The sequence below is a fragment of the Physella acuta genome, unplaced genomic scaffold (genome assembly GCF_028476545.2).
Source record: "Physella acuta isolate Inbredline_101_S28 unplaced genomic scaffold, ASM2847654v3 ptg000454l, whole genome shotgun sequence".
Taxonomy (NCBI): domain Eukaryota; kingdom Metazoa; phylum Mollusca; class Gastropoda; family Physidae; genus Physella; species Physella acuta.
The window spans coordinates 857,486-875,387 of NW_026731973.1; the positions used below are offsets into that span (position 1 = coordinate 857,486).

The following is a 17,902-nucleotide window of genomic DNA, read 5'->3' on the forward strand; positions in this document are numbered from 1 at the left end:
AGACTATTTGATTTTTATTTTACTCATTGGTTAGGCTATAAATATAGACTACTAATAAAAAGTTTAAATGGAATTTGTTTAGACTGGAGAGCAATATTTATTTAATATTTAGATCTAGAGGAATCTATGACCTATTTAAAATTTAAATTATTATTTACCCTATTGAGTCTATTAATGAATGGGACTATTAATTCCAATGCTTTAAATTTTATTTAATCCATAAAAAAGCTATTTTATAAGCTTAGATCTTGCCAATTCAATAAAGACTGTTAAATAGCAATAATGTGGGAATTTTTTATTTCATGCCTATGGGCCGTCATGAAAATTCTAACTCGGCCGCCATTATTAAAATTGCGTAGATCTAGTATATCACTTCACGCAAGGAGCAATATCTCATATATAAGGAGCTCTAAAGCCCATAAAACCAACATTTCCATCCATCAAAATGGTTTGGCATTACTTATTTAGTAGTACTTATTCTCTTTTTTTTAAAGCCGAAATATAGTTCTGAAAGTATCGGTTCGGTACTGCGCGGTTTCGATCCATTTTCGCTATCATCGTTAGGTCGCTTTCAGTATCGAGTATTGTAAAGTGACAGCTACTTCTATCAATGAAACATTTAAATGATAAAATTCAACGCATATGATAGTATCGAATATATTTAATTTTTCGATTCTGATGGCTAGAATTAGCATTCATCGGAACGGCGAATTTTTTCAAGTACGCTTGAAAAAGTCCGGATGTAGTTTGGATCGCAAGATGGCGGCGAATCGAAAAGCCTAGTATTAGTATTATTAGTCACTAGTGTTTTTGTGTTTCGGTTGTGTTTATAATAAAATACGCTCAACTGGAGGGGAACGTGAAGCGGGGGGGATAAAATACGCTAAAATAGAGTTTTACCTCATCCTGAATGAATATTACCATGCAAACGCCAGATAATAAAATAACAGCTTAATAGATCAGTTTTTCTGAATTACGCAATCTCAACTTCATCTGAAAAACAGCTGCCATCTTTATTTTAAAATGGGCCGTATTTTTCAGAAAGCGCCGGTAGGTGGCGCCACAAAGAATTAGGTTAGCAATCAAGCGACACGAAGTACCGAAATTTTACTGCTTAGGCCTACTGCCAGTACTGGCGAAATTCTTTTTTGCTATTTAAAATATTAGATATTGATTATAGTTATAAACGTTTTTGATTTCCTCAAAATATATCACAAATGCAATATGCAATTTTGTGTATTAAAAAAAAAATCGCAGCGCAAATCGGTGTTACAAATTAATCATACGTGTTAATACTTTATACTCAATTATTGTAAGGGAAAAAAATGTTTAAAATATGAACCGAAACAAAAGTACTGAAATAAAATAAATATTATTTTTGTTTTTTATAAAATTTCGGTTTCACACCGTTCATCCGTGTACCATGAAAGTTTGGGGAGATGATTAGATCACTCAATGGTAGGGTTCTGCAAAAAAAAAAAAAAAAAATATTGTTTAATATTGCAAGGGGGGCGCCCCGGGGGGGGGGGGGGGTGATATTTTTTCTCTATATACGGTACACAAACTCGAATGCGGTTCATCCGAGTGCCATGAAACTTTAGGGAGTAGATGAGAATACTCCCGAGAATATTTCTGCGAAAAAGAAAACTAAAGTTTCTTATGGGCGGCGCCATATATGGTATAACTTTCGTCAATACACGGTTTGGAGCCCAGAGTTTTAGAGCGACCATGTTGGCACTTGGCAGCCGTTAATCGGGTGTCCTGCATCGCGAGAAAGCGGTACTACTATATTCAGCCATAAAACTAGAACAGGCTTCTAAAAATAACTTTGTAACGCGAAGGAAATCTTTCTGTCCGGTTTCGTCACCTTGCGAAAGATGAAAAACTAACTTTTTGAATATGACGAGCCTACTGTAGAGTTTCGTCACTTTGCGAATGATGCAATAAGCATCTACTATTAGACAATCCAGTCAGAAATTGAGATCGAGCATCTAATAATAGACCATTAGTAACGCTAGCATATTGCATCAGTCACACTGAATTTTAAAACCTGTCAAATACTTTTTTACGTGTTAAACAAAAAAAGCCTGTTCATTTTTGGGATTTTAGCGAATGATGAAATCTGCATCATTATTAACATGATGCTATTTGGTACGATGGCGCCTATTACTTTTAAGGAGCCGGGGGTCGTACGCCGCGCCTATGCGGTAGTGTAATCGGGGGGTGGGGGCCCTGAAAGCACCCCTGTACGTCTCGGTCACCGAAGTGTGTTCTACCATATTATTTCGGTGAGTGATTAATGTACACTCAAGGTTTACATGCGGTAGTGTAGGTAAACCCGTGTCCTGATATTTATGATCCAAGAACAGGCATTGTTTACATTTAAATAACTCATTTTTAGAAAAGAATGTCACGCGTCTAAGAACATATAATTATAATTGATAACGCGTTGGTGAAACCCTAATATATTTCATCAAACGTTCTTCTATCCCCGCGGCAACGCGCGGGTGTCGGGTACGCTAGTCTATATATATAATTCTCTTCTGGGAGACGTTAGAAAACAAGCTGCAAGCGCGCCTTGCAGTCCCCTCTCTTCCTCTCTATCGCTAACTCCCCCTACCACCCCCCCCCCTCTCACATGGTCTGGTGAGCTGTGGTTCATACTAAATTATTACAATCATAGAGCCGGGTTTGGTGACGGCTATTAGGGGCAGATAGTTTAGTTTGAAACAATTTTAAACTTAGAGGAGGCTGCTTTCACGGGGGGGGGGGGGGGGGGTAAGTGTTTTAAAGCAAATATTTTCAGTGGCAGCATTGGGACTGTCGAATTCACAAATTATGATTTCTGAAAAGTAGAAAAAACAACAACTAAATAGCGGCGTATGATACACCGCGGATAGACTCGTTGTTAATAATGTGTGTAATTTGTTTGAGCATATTTAGTTCACTTCATTGTTCCAATGAACGTGCAATGTCAATTTTATAATATTTGAAAACAATAGGCAAATTAACTGTGTGGCCTGAACAAAACCATGCCGGTATAAAAAGAAAACCCTGGGTTTCTCAAGTTATAGCTTACTTCTCCTAATATACACATTTACAAATAACACAAAAAGAAGTAGGCTACATAAAGAAAAAGTTGTACACATGCAGCTTACATAATAGAATGCAATTTCTTTTTAGAGTATGTATAATAATTGACATGGTATACACTTTGACAAAACAACCTTTACAGAATACAAATATTAAAATTAATAAACAATGGCGCACTATTACATGACCACTAGTTAAGTTATGTTAAGAGAAAAAATTAAATAATAATTTGCTCTAGTATTAAATTATTTATGTTAAAAATGACACTAAATTGGTTTTTAGTCATGATGAATTTCCTGGATTACATCTAGAATGAATTTTTATAAGTATTTAAATTAATTTGTGTCAAATATTATAGATAAATGAATAATAAACCTAAATCAATAGCTAAATATATCAATATAGGCAAGAAATTGACTTTAAACAGCAGTGTTTGCGAGCACGATTTCCTGTATACAGCCATTTGTAAAATAGAGTTGCCTTCCCCTGAATCTCGCGCTATAAGTTAACAAAAAAAGAACTTAAACAAGATGGCTGCTATAGAAAATGAGCATGGTTGCATCTGTTGGAAACATCGTTAGTCTTCATTTATTACTGAAAAGTTTTAATTCAATTTGTTTAAAAACAGGTACATAAATGAAACAGGGAAACATTTTTGTATTTTTCAAAACATAAATCCTCCTCGAAACGTGAAATAATTATTAAAATTTTAGGAGTAATATGTTTTTCACATTACTAGTCGCGGGTGTTTTACGTACCCTAAAACTTAAAACGATAGATTACCAACAATACTACTAACAACCAAACACACCTATTCTATGCATGAGTCTATTATCGGACATCAGTATCTAAAATCATCCTGAATGAATATTACCATGCGAGAGCCAAATAATAAAATAACAACTTAATGGATGAGTTACGCAATCTCAACATCATCTGAAAAACAGCTGCCATCTTTATTTTAAAACGAGAAAAATGGTCCGTTGAGGAAGGATACAACGGGCGCTAGGTTGATAGTGCTGTCTATTTTCTCTAAACTAAAACCAAAACCAAAATCACCATCTTAATTCAATTTAACCGGAACCAAACATGACATTGACAACGGATTTTTATCCAGAATTTGTACTTTAATTTATACAAAATATAGTCATAGGCATATCCCTAAACTATGCACCTAATCTCATTCATGACAAAAGTCGCATTTAGAGTTTCTTTCAGGCAACTCTACTTGGGAGGAGGGGGCTCCCCCCCCCCACACCCCAAAACATGTCTACCGTCCCATTCAACGAAATATAATTATGTCCGCCCCCTCCCAGAAAATTCTACCCCCGACCCCGAAATTTTCAAGTACCCCCACTACTCTCCGGGGAGGAAAAAGTCTGAAAGAAACACTGGTCGCATTTGTAGATCATACAAACTAAAGGAAGAACCTGAGCGGGGCTTAGCCCCTACCAGAAGAGATGCATGAAAAGAGCTGTGCACGCTAAATAGATTAGAAAAAGTTCCTCACTCCGGGGAGGAAAAAGTCTGAAAGAAACACTCGTGTCGCGCTTAGCCACTACCCGAAGAATTGCATGAAAGAAACTCTGCACGCAAACCACTGTTTAGATTAGACACATGAATTAGGCTGTAATTTTATTATAGAGTATCGATGACGACATTTCTTTTGAGATGGGGGGGGGGGGGGGCGTCGGCTTAGACGTTCTTACGCGGGGTATGGGCTTCGCCCCTACCCGAAGAATTGTATGAATGAAACTCTTCACGCAAACCACTTTTAAGATTAGACAAAATTAGCTTTTTAATCCAATGTTTACTCAAGAATCAATGACGTCATATTACAGTGTGCACTCTCCGGCTTGAGATTATTTTCTACTATATGCTCCAATGTGACGTCATATTTCGTTTCCGTCTTACTATGCGTGTTTTTAATTTGCTTGTGTTTTCTCTAGAGCGTTCTTGTCAGATAGATAGATAGATAGATAGATAGACAGATAGATAGATAGATAGATAGATAGATAGATAGATAGATAGATAGATAGATAGATAGGTAGGTAGGTAGGTAGGTAGGTAGGTAGGTAGGTAGGTAGGTAGGTAGGTAGGTAGGTAGGTAGGTAGGTAGGTAGGTAGGTAGGTAGGTAGGTAGGTAGGTAGGTAGGTAGGTAGGTAGGTAGGCAGGCAGGCAGGCAGGCAGGCAGGCAGGCAGGCAGGCAGGCAGGCAGGCAGGCAGGCAGGCAGGCAGGCAGGCAGGCAGGCAGGCAGGCAGGCAGGCAGGCAGGCAGGCAGGCAGGCAGGCAGGCAGGCAGGCAGGCAGGCAGGCAGGCAGGCAGGCAGGCAGGCAGGCAGGCAGGCAGGCAGGCAGGCAGGCAGGCAGGCAGGCAGGCAGGCAGGCAGGCAGGCAGGCAGGCAGGCAGACAGACAGACAGACAGACAGACAGACAGACAGACAGACAGACAGACAGACAGACAGACAGACAGACAGACAGACAGACAGACAGACAGACAGACAGACAGACAGACAGACAGACAGACAGACAGACAGACAGACAGACAGACAGACAGACAGACAGACAGACAGACAGACAGACAGACAGACAGACAGACAGACAGACAGACAGACAGACAGACAGACAGACAGACAGACAGACAGACAGACAGACAGACAGACAGACAGACAGACAGACAGACAGACAGACAGACAGACAGACAGACAGATAGATAGATAGATGGCAACTCGGGATATAGACTTCTAGAAATGATTTTTAATCCATTTTAAATACTCACACTTTTTAAAATCTGTATATATAATTCTCTTCTGGGATCAGTTAGAAAACAAGCTGCAAGCGCCTCCTTGCAGTCCCCTCTCTTTCTCTCTATCACTATCACTACCATTCCCACCCCACCCCAACATTGTCTGGTGAGCGGTGTTCACTCTAAATTTTTACAAAGCTAAATGTTTACAAATCGTTGAGCCGTACAGCCGGGTTTCTATTAGGGGCAGGGTCGGGGTTAGGGGAAAGGGGGGGGGGGGGTAGTGTTTTGAAGCAAATACTTTCAGTGGCAGCATTGGTATTGTCGAATTTACAAATTATGAATTACTGAAAAGTAGAAAATAAAACAACTATATAGCGGCGTATGATACGCTGCGGGTCGGCTCGTAGAATATAATCTCGTAGAAAAAAGAATTGCACACCAAGTGAACGCTAAATAAAGGTGTGCATAATAGTGCGCAATATTATTAGTACTTTATGAATTTACCATGCGTTTTTTGAGAAATCGGAAATAGCGTAAATTAGTACTTCCGGTCAACGGAAATTACTCAAAATTTGACAGAAGGTAGAGAATTAGATCTTTTACTTACATATCAAATTTCATTTGTCTATCTGAAATAGTACTCAAGGTATAGTCTTTTGAAAAATTCAAATTAGAAAAAATACCACTTCCGATTATCGCTCAAAAGTTGATAAGGATCTACGATTTTTATAAAATATTTATATATGAAATTTCATCAACCTAGCTGTAACGGTACTCAAGAAATCGTGTTTACACACGGACACACACACACACATACACACACACACACACACACACACACACAGACAGACACACAGACATATGGACAAGATTGCAAAATTATGTTTTTCCGTATCAGTGAGGTGTAAAACGTCGAGATTTATAAAAATCTCGTTTTTTTGCACGATTACAAGACTTTCTCTATACTTCGTATATACGAGAAAGTAAAAAGATAATCGCAGCGCAAATCGGTGTTACAAAATAATCGTACGTGTACTTGCACTTCCTTCCCATCCGTCAGTCCTCCCAAAATTTCATACTACTAAAATGCCATGATAACAAATGAGGCATTTAAAAAAAAACAACCATGGACAGTGTTTTCACAACAAGCTATTGCCTACAGTTATCAATGATTTTCTCATTTTTACCTTAATGACATTTCATTTGTTCATGTAATTAATCTTTAATCAATATGGCGCTATAAACACTAACCGTTTTTGGTTTTTATCAAATCGCCAAGAAACGTTGGGAAGTAGTTGAGAATACTTTAGGCAGAGTTATTTTTCAATTTTTTTTTTAAAGTGCCAGAAAGAAACTTTGACTTTAGGGAAGGTTTCTACCATTAAACTTTTATTTTATTTCTGAGGGGGGTGCCCCGGCCGTAGGTGGTGCGGTTTGCCACCCAGAGTTTCCCAGCGGCTATCTTTCCACCTGGGGTCCGTTTGATTGGGGACCTGCATAGCTTGTTAGTGTTACTACTTGATTTTAGCTGTCAAATTGCACGGGCGCATCAGCCGACGCCCCGGCGGTCGTGTAAAGCGATGTGCCCCGGGCACTACGGCTCCTATATTCGTTTAAATGGGCGCCATACACTATGGATACGGATCAGCAGTAGTGACTATTGGGCGCCCCGAGTTACCTAGCGACTACCTGAGTACAAATGATCCGATTATTTCACGTCCTGCAGAGTCAGGGGTAGGCTCTACTTCTTGATTCAACGGTCAAACTGTATGAGAGCCGACTTTTGACGCCGCCGGCGTACGGATGACATAAATGGCGAGTATTCTATAGTAAGGACACTGTCGGCCTCTGCGTTCGATTATTTAAACCGCATCTGAGCGTTAATGTGGACCAACCTACACCCCAGCAACAAAGATACGAAAAAATAGCAGTGGCATTGTTTACATTTCAGTTATCTCAGTTTTAGTAAACAAAGTCACCCGACAAAAATACACAATTTGTATTGGTAACGCGTTGATGAAACCCTCACAAAATGTTTCGTTACCCCAGTATGTGGAACTACATCGCAGCAATGAAACAAATTGCATATATGCCCAATGGGTCAGTAACTTGACCATCCAAAGTATAGTACATACAGAAGCAGCTAAAATGGATCTCAGAGAACTTATTAATCATTTTGCAAAATTAAAACTATAAAAATTAAACCGGGAGTGATCTCCCCTAAACTTTCTCGAATATTCTTATATAAAATAAACCGGTAGTGATCTCCCCTAAACTTTCTCGAACATTCTTATATAAAACAACAGGGGATGGTAACTGGGGATATAGTTATGATTTTTAATCCATTTTAAATACTTAAACTTTTAAAAATAGAATAGAATCTCAGTAAAAAACAATTGCGCACCAAGCGAACGCCTAATAAAGGTGTGTATAATAGTGCGCAATAGTATTAGTACTTAATAAATTTACATTAGTTTTTTGAGAAATCGGAAGTAGCGTAAATTACTACTTCCGTTCAACGGAAATTACTCATATTTTTAGGGAAGGTAGAAAATTAGATCTTTTACTTACATGTGAAATTTCATTTATCTATCTGAAACAGCACTCACGTTATAGGCTTTTGAAAAATTCAAAGTAGAAAAAGTACCACTTCCGGTTATCGGAAATCGCTCAAAAGTTGATACGGATCTACGATTTTGATAAAATACTTATATATGAAATTTCATCAACCTAGCTGTAACGGTACTCAAGTTATCGTGTTTACACACGGACACACACACACACAGACACACAGACATACGGACAGAATTGCAAAGCCCAGTTTTTCAGACTGGATTACGCATAAAACCTCTTAATTTTGATAAATCTGGATTGATAATTTTTGCCCGATTAAAATAAGTCCTCTATACTTCGGATGTGATGAATGACTGAGGTGTAATACGGTGAAAATTGTTAAAATTTCAAGTGATTTTTGTGCACGATTACAATACTTTCTCTATACTTCGTATATACGAGAAAGTAAAAACAGGGGATGGGAACTCCATTTTAAATACTAAAAATTTTTAAAATAGAACAAAATCTCGTAGAAAAAAGAATTGCACACCAAGCGAACGCCAAATGAAATGTGTGCATAGTAGTGCGCAATATTATTAGTACTTTATAAATTTACATGCGTTTTTTGAGGAATCGGAAATAGCGTAAATTAGTACTTCCAATCAACGGAAATTACTCAAAATTTGACAGGAGGTAGAGAATTAGATCTTTTACTTACATGTGAAATTTCATTTATCTATCTGAAACAGCACTCACGTTATAGGCTTTTGAAAAATTCAAAGTAGAAAAAGTACCACTTCCGGTTATCGGAAATCGCTCAAAAATTGATACGGATGTACGATTTTGATAAAATACTTATATATGAAATTTCATCAACATAGCTGTAACGGGACTCAAGTTATCGTGTTTACACACACAGACACACACACACACACACACATACAGACAAGATTGCAAAATTATGTTTTTCCGTATCAGTGAGGTGTAAAACGTCGAGATTTGTAAAACTCGATTTTTTTGTGCACGATTACAAGACTTTCTCCATACTTCGTGTATATGAGAAAGTAAAAAAAAACAAGATAAAAAAAATCTCATGAGCAATTTTTAAAAATGTGTTTGGTGAGAGGCGTCTCAAGGTTAGGTGTCACCATGTGCTTTTACTAAAGGTGTCACCTCACGACCCCTTAGAATTGTGCATCGTTTATTGAAAGTAAATTTTTCATTGTTTTGTCATTGTGTCATGCCTAAATGTTGTCATTAGATGCGGACCACACCTCTACCCCCACCTTGTCACGCTACTGTGTTTAGTCACATTAAAAAACAAACAAATTATCTTTAAGCCTGTAACATTTTTAAAGCTAAGCGGTTGTAGGCCTACATAATAATATAGTATCAGTACGTATACAATACAAAAAGTACAGAATATTTATATTAATTAAAACCCTTCATCGTGAGTAGCAGTTGATTTCTTTTTTGAACTTCGTTGTAGCCTAACGTCTGACTAAGGGGCCCACTTACAATTTTTGCATAGGAGCCCAAAAATCCTAGCTATGCCACTGGATGTCGCACTTCTAGCGTGAGGGGTGGGGAAATCCTAATTTGAAGTTATTATATTACAGTTAAAATCTCTGTTGGTGTTGTGTTAAGGTTAGGATTCGCTTAGAGTTACAATTAATCTAATCGTATGTTAGAGGCAATCTATAAATTACTATAGATTACATATTCTAGTTTTATTTAATTTAGTTAAGTTTAGTTCAGTTTAGTTTAGTTTAATTTAGTTTAATTTATATGTTGAGATTACATTGCGATGTTCTATGTTAGATCTATGTTTATTATAATCATACGCGTTCATATATTAGCTTGGAGTTGTGTTAGATTATGCTTTGGATGAAAAGTTAGGTTAGTTATGGTTTTGATTATAAGCAATTTTTAGTAAATTTAAAGTATGGGTTGGTTTTGCTTTCAACGTTGTATAAGGGGTCGTCCATAAAAGATGTCAAACTCGTAGGGGCGGGGGGGGGGGGGGGGGAGGAGAGGGTGTTACGGGTCAGTTGTAGGTTAGATGGAAATAGGATAGAATAATCTAGAATTAGAGGAAAGTGTGTGTGTGAGTTGCGTTTACCCTATAGTATTGTTAACATCGGTGTGTTTATGTATTATTATCCCAAGGTCGATTGCGGTATAAAAGCTGACTTTTTGTCAGTTGTAAAATATGTAATTTATGAATTCATTGAAATACATACGAGTTAGAAACAAAATGAGCAAAACATTATTTTATTTCGTCATCCATTTATTAAGTATATCGCTTAGATCTAGGCCCTTCTCCTGTTTTCAATCTACCTTTGCAATTAGTGCGTAGTAAAAATCGCAAATACATCATATTCTTGGACAGTGTTTCCTTTTTTCTCCAGGATATTTTCGGGGGGTGAGGGGGAGGACACTGGTAAAAGTATGTTTTCTATATAAAATCCGTTTCGTTAAGGGGGGGGGGGGGGGCGGGGCGGTAGACTTTCTACGGGGGGAGGGGTGTAGGGGGGGGTTGAGGGGGGGGGGCAGTCCTCCGATGATATGCCTGGAAGAAACTCTGTTCTTGCATTTTATCTCTGAAATTGATGAAACCACCATAAAGAAGTCGCATCCCGCCTTGCCGAGCTTTGACTTGCGTTGGTATTGTTTTCTGTACTATTGTCATCGTGGATTCTGGGGCTAATCGCTTAAGGTCTGTCAATATTTGTGAATGAGGCTTACCAGGTGCTGGGTCAGTAGACAACTTTTCTTCGTCAGTTTTTTGAATACCACTTTGCATCAGAAGTATGTCTTCTAGATCAGACTGAATGCTAAATCCAGAGTGGATGTACTTGAAAAAGTTTGCATTGGAGTAACTCAGTCTTTTAGGGTGTCCAGTCATAAACCCCTGGACAAAACCCCCCTGGACACCCCCCCCCCGACATAAACCCCCTGGTCATAAACCCCCCGCGTTATGAACACCGTGGACAAAACCCCCCCGCGATATATAAACCCACTGGACACCCCCCAATTGAAGTTTATATAACGAAAAACCATAGATGATGGGAACAGAGGCGTAGCGAGGGGGGATGGGGCGGGGGGGGGGGGGACATATGTCCCCGGGCGCCGACCTTAGGGGGGGGGGCGCCAAAATGGGTTTGAAAGACAAATTGAAAGTTTGAGGGGTGGGGGTGCAAATCAAAAGTTTGAGGGGGATGCAAATCGAAAGTTCGAGGGGGGGAGGGGTGCAGTGCAAATCGAAAGTTCTAGTGGGGAGGGGGTGCAAATCGAAAGTTTGTCCCCGGGCGCCGGCAATGGTCGCTACGCCTCTGAATGGGAACCAAAATTAATAATTAAAAACAAAACAAAAATTAGAAAAAAAAAGTGTTTTATTATAACTTTAAAAAGAGAGATTTTGAGCGGTGCCTCGCAAACACTCTTTAATGGCCAGCCTTCAAAAGTGTGCATGTTCCACTTAATATGTTAAGTGGGAACAAAAGCCAATACAGCACACTTGCCCGTGTGTGTCTGCCCGTGTGTGTTTGCCCGTGTGTGTCTATCCGTTTGTGTCTGCCCGTGTGTGTCTGCCCGATTGTCTGCCCGTGTGTCTGTCCGTGTGTGTCTGCCCGTGTGTGTCTGCCCGATTGTCTGCCCGTGTGTGTCTGCCCGTGTGTGTCTGCCCGTGTGTGTCTGCCCGTGTGTCTGCCCGTTTGTGTCTGCCCGATTGTCTGCCCGTGTGTGTCTGCCCGATTGTCTGCCCGTGTGTGTCTGCCCGTGTGTCTGTCCGTGTGTGTCTGCCCGTGTGTCTGTCCGTGTGTGTCTGCCCGTGTGTGTTTGCCCGATTATCTGCCCGTGTGTCTGTCCGTGTGTGCCTGCCCGATTGTCTGCCCGTGTGTATGTCCGTGTGTGTCTGCCCGTGTGTGTCTGCCCGTGTGTATCTGTTCGTGTGTGTCTGCCCGTGTGTGTCTGCCCGTGTGTGTCTACCCGATTGTCTGCCCGTGTGTCTGTCCGCGTGTGTCTGCCCGCGTGTGTCTGCCCGATTGTCTGCCCGTGTGTCTGCGCGATTGTCTGCCCGTGTGTCTGCCCGATTGTCTGTCTGATGGTCTGCCCGTGTGTGTCTGCCCGTGTGTGTCTGCCCGTGTGTGTCTGCTCGTATGTGTCTGCCCGTGTGTGTCTGCCTGTGTGTGTCTGCCCGTGTGTATCTGCCCGTGTGTGTCATATTGTGTATCTGCCCGTGTGTGTCTGTCTGTGTGTCTGCCCGTGTGTGTCTGCCCGTGTGTGTCTGCCCGTGTGTGTCTGCTCATGTGTGTCTACCCGTGTGTGTCTGATCGTGTGTGTCTGCCCAATTGTCTGCCCGTGTGTCTGCCCGTGTGTTGTCCTTTGTCCGTGTATCGCAATGACTGGGGTAGCAAAGGTGGGGGGGGGGGGGGGGAATTGTGACATTCAGGCGAAGTAGCCGCGCCTTTTGTTAAGAATCTCTAATGTTAACACATGTCCAAGCAGATGTTCAAATGGGTGAGTTAACATGGATGGTGTGTGTGTGAGGGGTGTGTGAAAGATGGTTATGGGATGGATGGTGTGTGTGTGAGATGGGTGTGAAGGATGGTTATGGGATGGATGGGGTGTTGAGTGAAAGCTTATGCGGTGGAAGGAGGGGGGAGAGTAACATACACAACCTCACGATATGTAAATAAAAGGCCCTCACACAAATTTACACACAACATAGGTCAGCAGTCCCTCACTCCCGATGAAGTCGCACTATCTATAGAAACTCACCCTTTACATGTGGGATGGCGTGGCCTAGCGATGGAGCGCAACACTGCAAACCCGATAGTTTTGAATTTGAATCCGGGTTCAAGTTGGTGGAACGTACACCCAACTCTAATGGGTACCTAACTCATGTTAGGGAAAGTAAAGTGGATAGTGCTGACCATAATATTATCCCTTTATATGCCGAGGTCCAGAAACATATGAACCCCACTTCATCTGCCCAATGGATCGCTAGGTCTAAAAAGTTTAGAATAGGAGGCCCTTTGCTGGCATGGGGGGGGGGATCTACAAGTTTTGTTTATACTTATATTACCTGCATTAGAGGTTGCTTAATACTTTTGATAACATGCATCGTGTAAAAAAAGAATGAATAGGGAAATAGCAGAGATTATAGTGGTATGTCTTTTTATTTCTACAATTTTTGTACAAGCGTTATAAAAGCTTTTATTGATTTTTTGCCGCGCGATTTATTTAAAACACAACACGTAAACAAAGACATAGGAACGATTATTTATGACATACACTTTGTCATTGTTAGAAGTTTCATTTTTATCAAACAAATGATTAAACCGTAATTTATATTTTAAAAAGTCATTATCAAACTAAGTCTAATTTCACATCACATGTACATAAAAAAGGAATAGTGTAAATTGTTAAAATGTTGCTAATAAGTTTTTACCCGTGACGGAAAGATAGACAACCCGTCAATTAAGTTCCACCCGAAGACTAAAACCATTTGCTAAGTTAAGGTAAAAATACTCATGGAACCGGCATAAGAAGAACCATGTGGCTTCACCATCTCTTGATTGTGAGATCTTTGGTTTAGGTGGTTAGATATCATTCTCGTGCGGTTCTGTGTCTGTCAGAGTTGTACGGTGGGGGTGTTGGCTAAAGTTACGATGTCGGCTGGGGTACTTGAGGTGGGGATTCAACAGGAGGCGGTGGGCTGACGCTATGTGGCCTCGGCTCAATTTTAGCTGTAAACGGTAGAGTGACTGGTTGTCCGGGGTCATCAACAGTTGTTGGCCGCTCAAGGTTAGGAGCTGGCGGCTCATCATGAGGTGTTGACGACGGCTGAGGGACAGGTCGTCCGGACTCATACACAGTTTCTGACCCCTCAAGGTCAGGAGCTGACGGCTCATCATGAGCTGTTGACGACGGCTGAGGGACAGGTCGTCCGGACTCATACACAGTTTCTGACCCCTCAAGGTCAGGAGCTGACGGCTCATCATGAGCTGTTGACGACGGCTGAGGGACAGGTCGTCCAGACTCATACACAGTTTCTGACCCCTCAAGGTCAGGAGCTGACGGCTCATCATGAGGTGTTGACGACGGCTTAGGGACAGGTTGTCCGGGCTCTTACACAGTTGGTTCAACTTTATGGGACGGGGGATCATGAATAGCAGGCGGGGGTTGTTTTTCAAAAGTAGAGGACGGGGTTGGCTTTTCAAATTTAGGGGTTGGGGTTGTATTTTGAAAGACATAGGGCTGGGACTAAAAGAAGTTGGTTGAGGTCGGCCTTTAAACAGCTGTGGGTGGTGGTGGCTTGTTGAGCTCATGAGCGGAGGGATCGATGACTGCATGTGCGTATGGCGTTGGGGGGTCAATGACATGAGATGGGGGAGGCGTCTTGTTGATAGCTGTTGGTGGTTGGACATGTGGGGGAGACTCATTGAAAGTCGGTAGAGATTCAGTCTCAGACTGTGGTAATCCAACGGTAACTGGTTGGTGCTTAACATTTGATGGTAATGGCTTAAAGCTTGGTGCCGGCGGCATGAAACTAGATGTTGATGAATCAAAGATGGGTTGAAGCGTGTCTGGGATAATATAAGGTGGTGATGGCTCAGTGAAAGGTGGTGTCTGCTCAGACATTCGTGTTTGTAACAGCGTTCGGCAGCAAGATGATCGTGATGAGGGTTTTGCGTGTTGTGTTGATTGTTCATCAAAGGGTGGATGCTGTGGCTGCTGGTTTTCTGAGTCGCCGCGTGTGCCATGATGTGTCTGGCATTGTCGCCGCCCACTTCGTTGGGTTCGTGTTCGTTCATGACGCTGCGAACGTGAAAGAAGTTTGTATGTAAACTTTTTTAATTTTATAAAAATATTTTTAAAAATATTTTTATAAATCAGTTCGTTGTTGTTTTATTACTTGCGGGGACGACGTGGTCTTATGGTAGACAGTGCGCATTATAAACCCCGAACGCAACCTCCCTCTCATGTCCAAAATACTTCTAAAAATGTAACTCCAAAGTTTACCCTACCTCTTCGAATTCAGCTTCAGTTCCATACGACATGTTTGAGTCCACCCAGCTCTGATTGGTATCTGACTAAAGTTAGGGAAAGTAAAGGCGGCTGGGCATAGTGCTGATCACAGAAGCTCTAAATATGCAGAGTTCACATAAACAGGTGAACTCTACTTCACATGACCTATGGAACATCGGGCCTTTACTTCGTCTCCTCCTGCTTCATTGTGTAACGTTACTTTGTACAGTCCACAGAATCTCAGTTTATATAACTGTTTAAAGCTAGCAATAGCCTTAACACAAAATAGGACCCAGTTTTATGTCAACAACGCTTGGATAATGATCAGTCTAAATGAAAACCACGTCGCTCACAAACTACAATAATACTTTTGCAATTTCTAACATTTGGGTTAATAAGACCAAGAAAACATTGAAAGACATAGAGGTAAACTCACGATATAGCGTCGGTTATTATTCCGAAATGGTACAGCAGTAAAAAACAGTAAAACCACGCCGAAGACTGTCACGCCGTACCGGAAACCACGGGAAGTACTGTAAACCGTATTTTATTTGACGCTTTATTTATTTATTTTTGTAATACATGGTGTTTAAAAAATGAATATATTGATTTTTATTGCATTTTAAATACTGTTTTCCCAATTATTTTGTATTTCTAATTATTTTAAGCGTATGTGCTTATTATTGCTGCTACTAAATATTGTTCTAGTCATTCTTGCTACTTTAGTAGATCCAATTAATTTATATTATTAGGCCTAGATCTAGATCTAGTTGTCGCCAATCTCGTACTTTTTTGTAACACATATGGTTACCAGCCAAGGCGGGATAAGTATAACTTTATAATTTATTGGATTGCGGCCCCTGTGGGATCGCAACTGATGTTTTTTTGCATGCTCTTCAGTGAGCGATTTTACCTGTGTCCCATGTCATGTGACATGGGATTATGGGTAGTTCGTGCCTAGCCGTGACAGTCAAACCCAAGGCTGCTGTCTGTGGGCACGGAGGGTGACGGTACCTAGAGGTGGAAATAACAATATAGACCCCCTAATGAAGGTAATGTGGTTATATAAATTATGTTTATTGTTAGAATACTTATTTGTGTATTCCTGCTAGTGCTGCATGTTGCACACTAGTTAGGTTGAGTATTTATTTAAGTATTTATTGTTGTATTACTTATTGGTACTTGTTGGCAGTACTGTGTACTGGCCGAAACATATTTTATTGTACCCGTGTATGTTTGTAGCCTACACGTGGTATTATCATTGATGTCACCTTTTGTTTACATTTGTTTTAGGGCTACAGTTTTTTGTTTTGTTTCATTATTCACCTATAAGTCGTGTCTACTGTTATTCTACATCGCCGTGTATGGCTCGATGTAGTGAATAAAGCCAGTACTTGACAACAACTGTCAGTGTCAGTGTGTCCTAAATCTCAGAGTCAGTCCGTCTTAACCACAACACCTCAGTGGGTAAAAGCATCTCCACTGAGTGAGGGTTACATTTTGTTTCTGTGTTTCTTTAAAAAAAAATTAATTACTACACTAGAGTTTATTATTAATATTTAGATCTAGGTCTATTAATTGCTGCTAATTTTCTGTCAATTAACCGTAAAGTTAAGTTACAATATTAATTTAATACACTCGACTTTATTTATATTTATATATCAACGGTCAAATAAACAATGGGTTTACAGTAACAAAAGTGTACGAAACTCAAGAAACATTACCGGATAATTTCCGACTTTATATCGTGATATTACCGACATAGAATCTAGAATAGTTATAGATCTATTTATCTGATCATTCTAGACCGAGAAAGTTTAGGGGATATAAAAATAATGAAAATAAAAAGCATAGATCTATACAATAACACCCACTACATTTCAGGTATGAGTAAACAACAATGTTTTAAGGTATACCAAAATTACAGCCTTACTTAAACGCGGGTCGTCCGGTCTTCACAAGAAGCTGTTGTCATGATAAACAAGACGCACCAAAAGTCATGTCAAATGGTTCACTAATGGTGCTAGTGCGTCTATTACTTTTCAACCAAGCAAGTTTTTGGATATTCGTGTTGTGAGTATGAAAAGAGAAAGACTGGGTTGACCCTGGGATATTTCTGCCTTAAGAATAGTTTAATGAACATGATATTATTACTTGCTTACGATTTTATTTTGTTTCTTTATAGGCAATACCATTTTACTGGAAGGAGTGGTCGAATGGTAGAGCTAACGTCTGGTAAACCGAAAGTCACGAGTTCGGATCCCGGGCTCTAGTCTGTAGGACATCCCTAAGCCTACCCAGCTCTGGCGAGTACGTGAATTACGTAAGAGAAAAACATACGACAGGGTGGAATTCTGATTACTATCCTCAAGAAGGCCGTGGTCATTGAAATAGGTTAAATCTTCTTGATCTGTCTAAAGACTAAATTCCGACGTTCTAATGTAATGTGTATGTGCATCATGTAAAAAAA

At 40.3% G+C, this 17,902-nt stretch overlaps 3 protein-coding genes across 7 annotated transcripts in view; all 3 read right to left on the reverse strand.

Moving 5' to 3' along the window:
• Positions 1-1,029, reverse strand: part of LOC131943376 (zinc finger protein 271) — a 51,136-nt gene extending 50,107 nt beyond the window's left edge. For 2 of the 3 annotated variants that reach the window (XM_059303461.1, XM_059303459.1), the window contains exon 1: positions 901-1,029. The gene's annotated coding sequence lies outside the window, so the exon portion shown is untranslated. The remainder of the gene's footprint in view (positions 1-900) is intronic. The other variant, XM_059303460.1, reaches the window with a different exon arrangement.
• LOC131943378 (zinc finger protein OZF) overlaps positions 1-1,160 on the reverse strand; it is a 105,538-nt gene extending 104,378 nt beyond the window's left edge. For 2 of the 3 annotated variants that reach the window (XR_009386887.1, XM_059303464.1), the window contains exon 1: positions 922-985. The gene's annotated coding sequence lies outside the window, so the exon portion shown is untranslated. Of the gene's footprint in view, positions 1-921 lie in introns of all 3 variants that reach the window. The other variant, XM_059303467.1, reaches the window with a different exon arrangement.
• A 12,559-nt stretch (positions 1,161-13,719) lies between these two features.
• On the reverse strand, positions 13,720-17,424 carry LOC131943367 (uncharacterized). The gene is made up of 2 exons (XM_059303452.1): positions 17,366-17,424; positions 13,720-15,222 (listed from the first exon to the last, which is right to left on the reverse strand). The coding sequence occupies exon 2, from the start codon at positions 15,216-15,218 to the stop codon at positions 14,004-14,006; it is 1,215 nt and encodes a 404-aa protein (XP_059159435.1). The 5' UTR covers positions 15,219-15,222; positions 17,366-17,424; the 3' UTR covers positions 13,720-14,003.
• Between the last annotated feature and the right edge of the window lie 478 nt (positions 17,425-17,902).

Bases quoted from the DNA above. Each gene is read 5' to 3' on its own strand.
- LOC131943367 (XM_059303452.1), bottom strand. From the start codon at position 15,218: ATGAACGAACACGAACCCAACGAAGTGGGCGGCGACAATGCCAGACAC.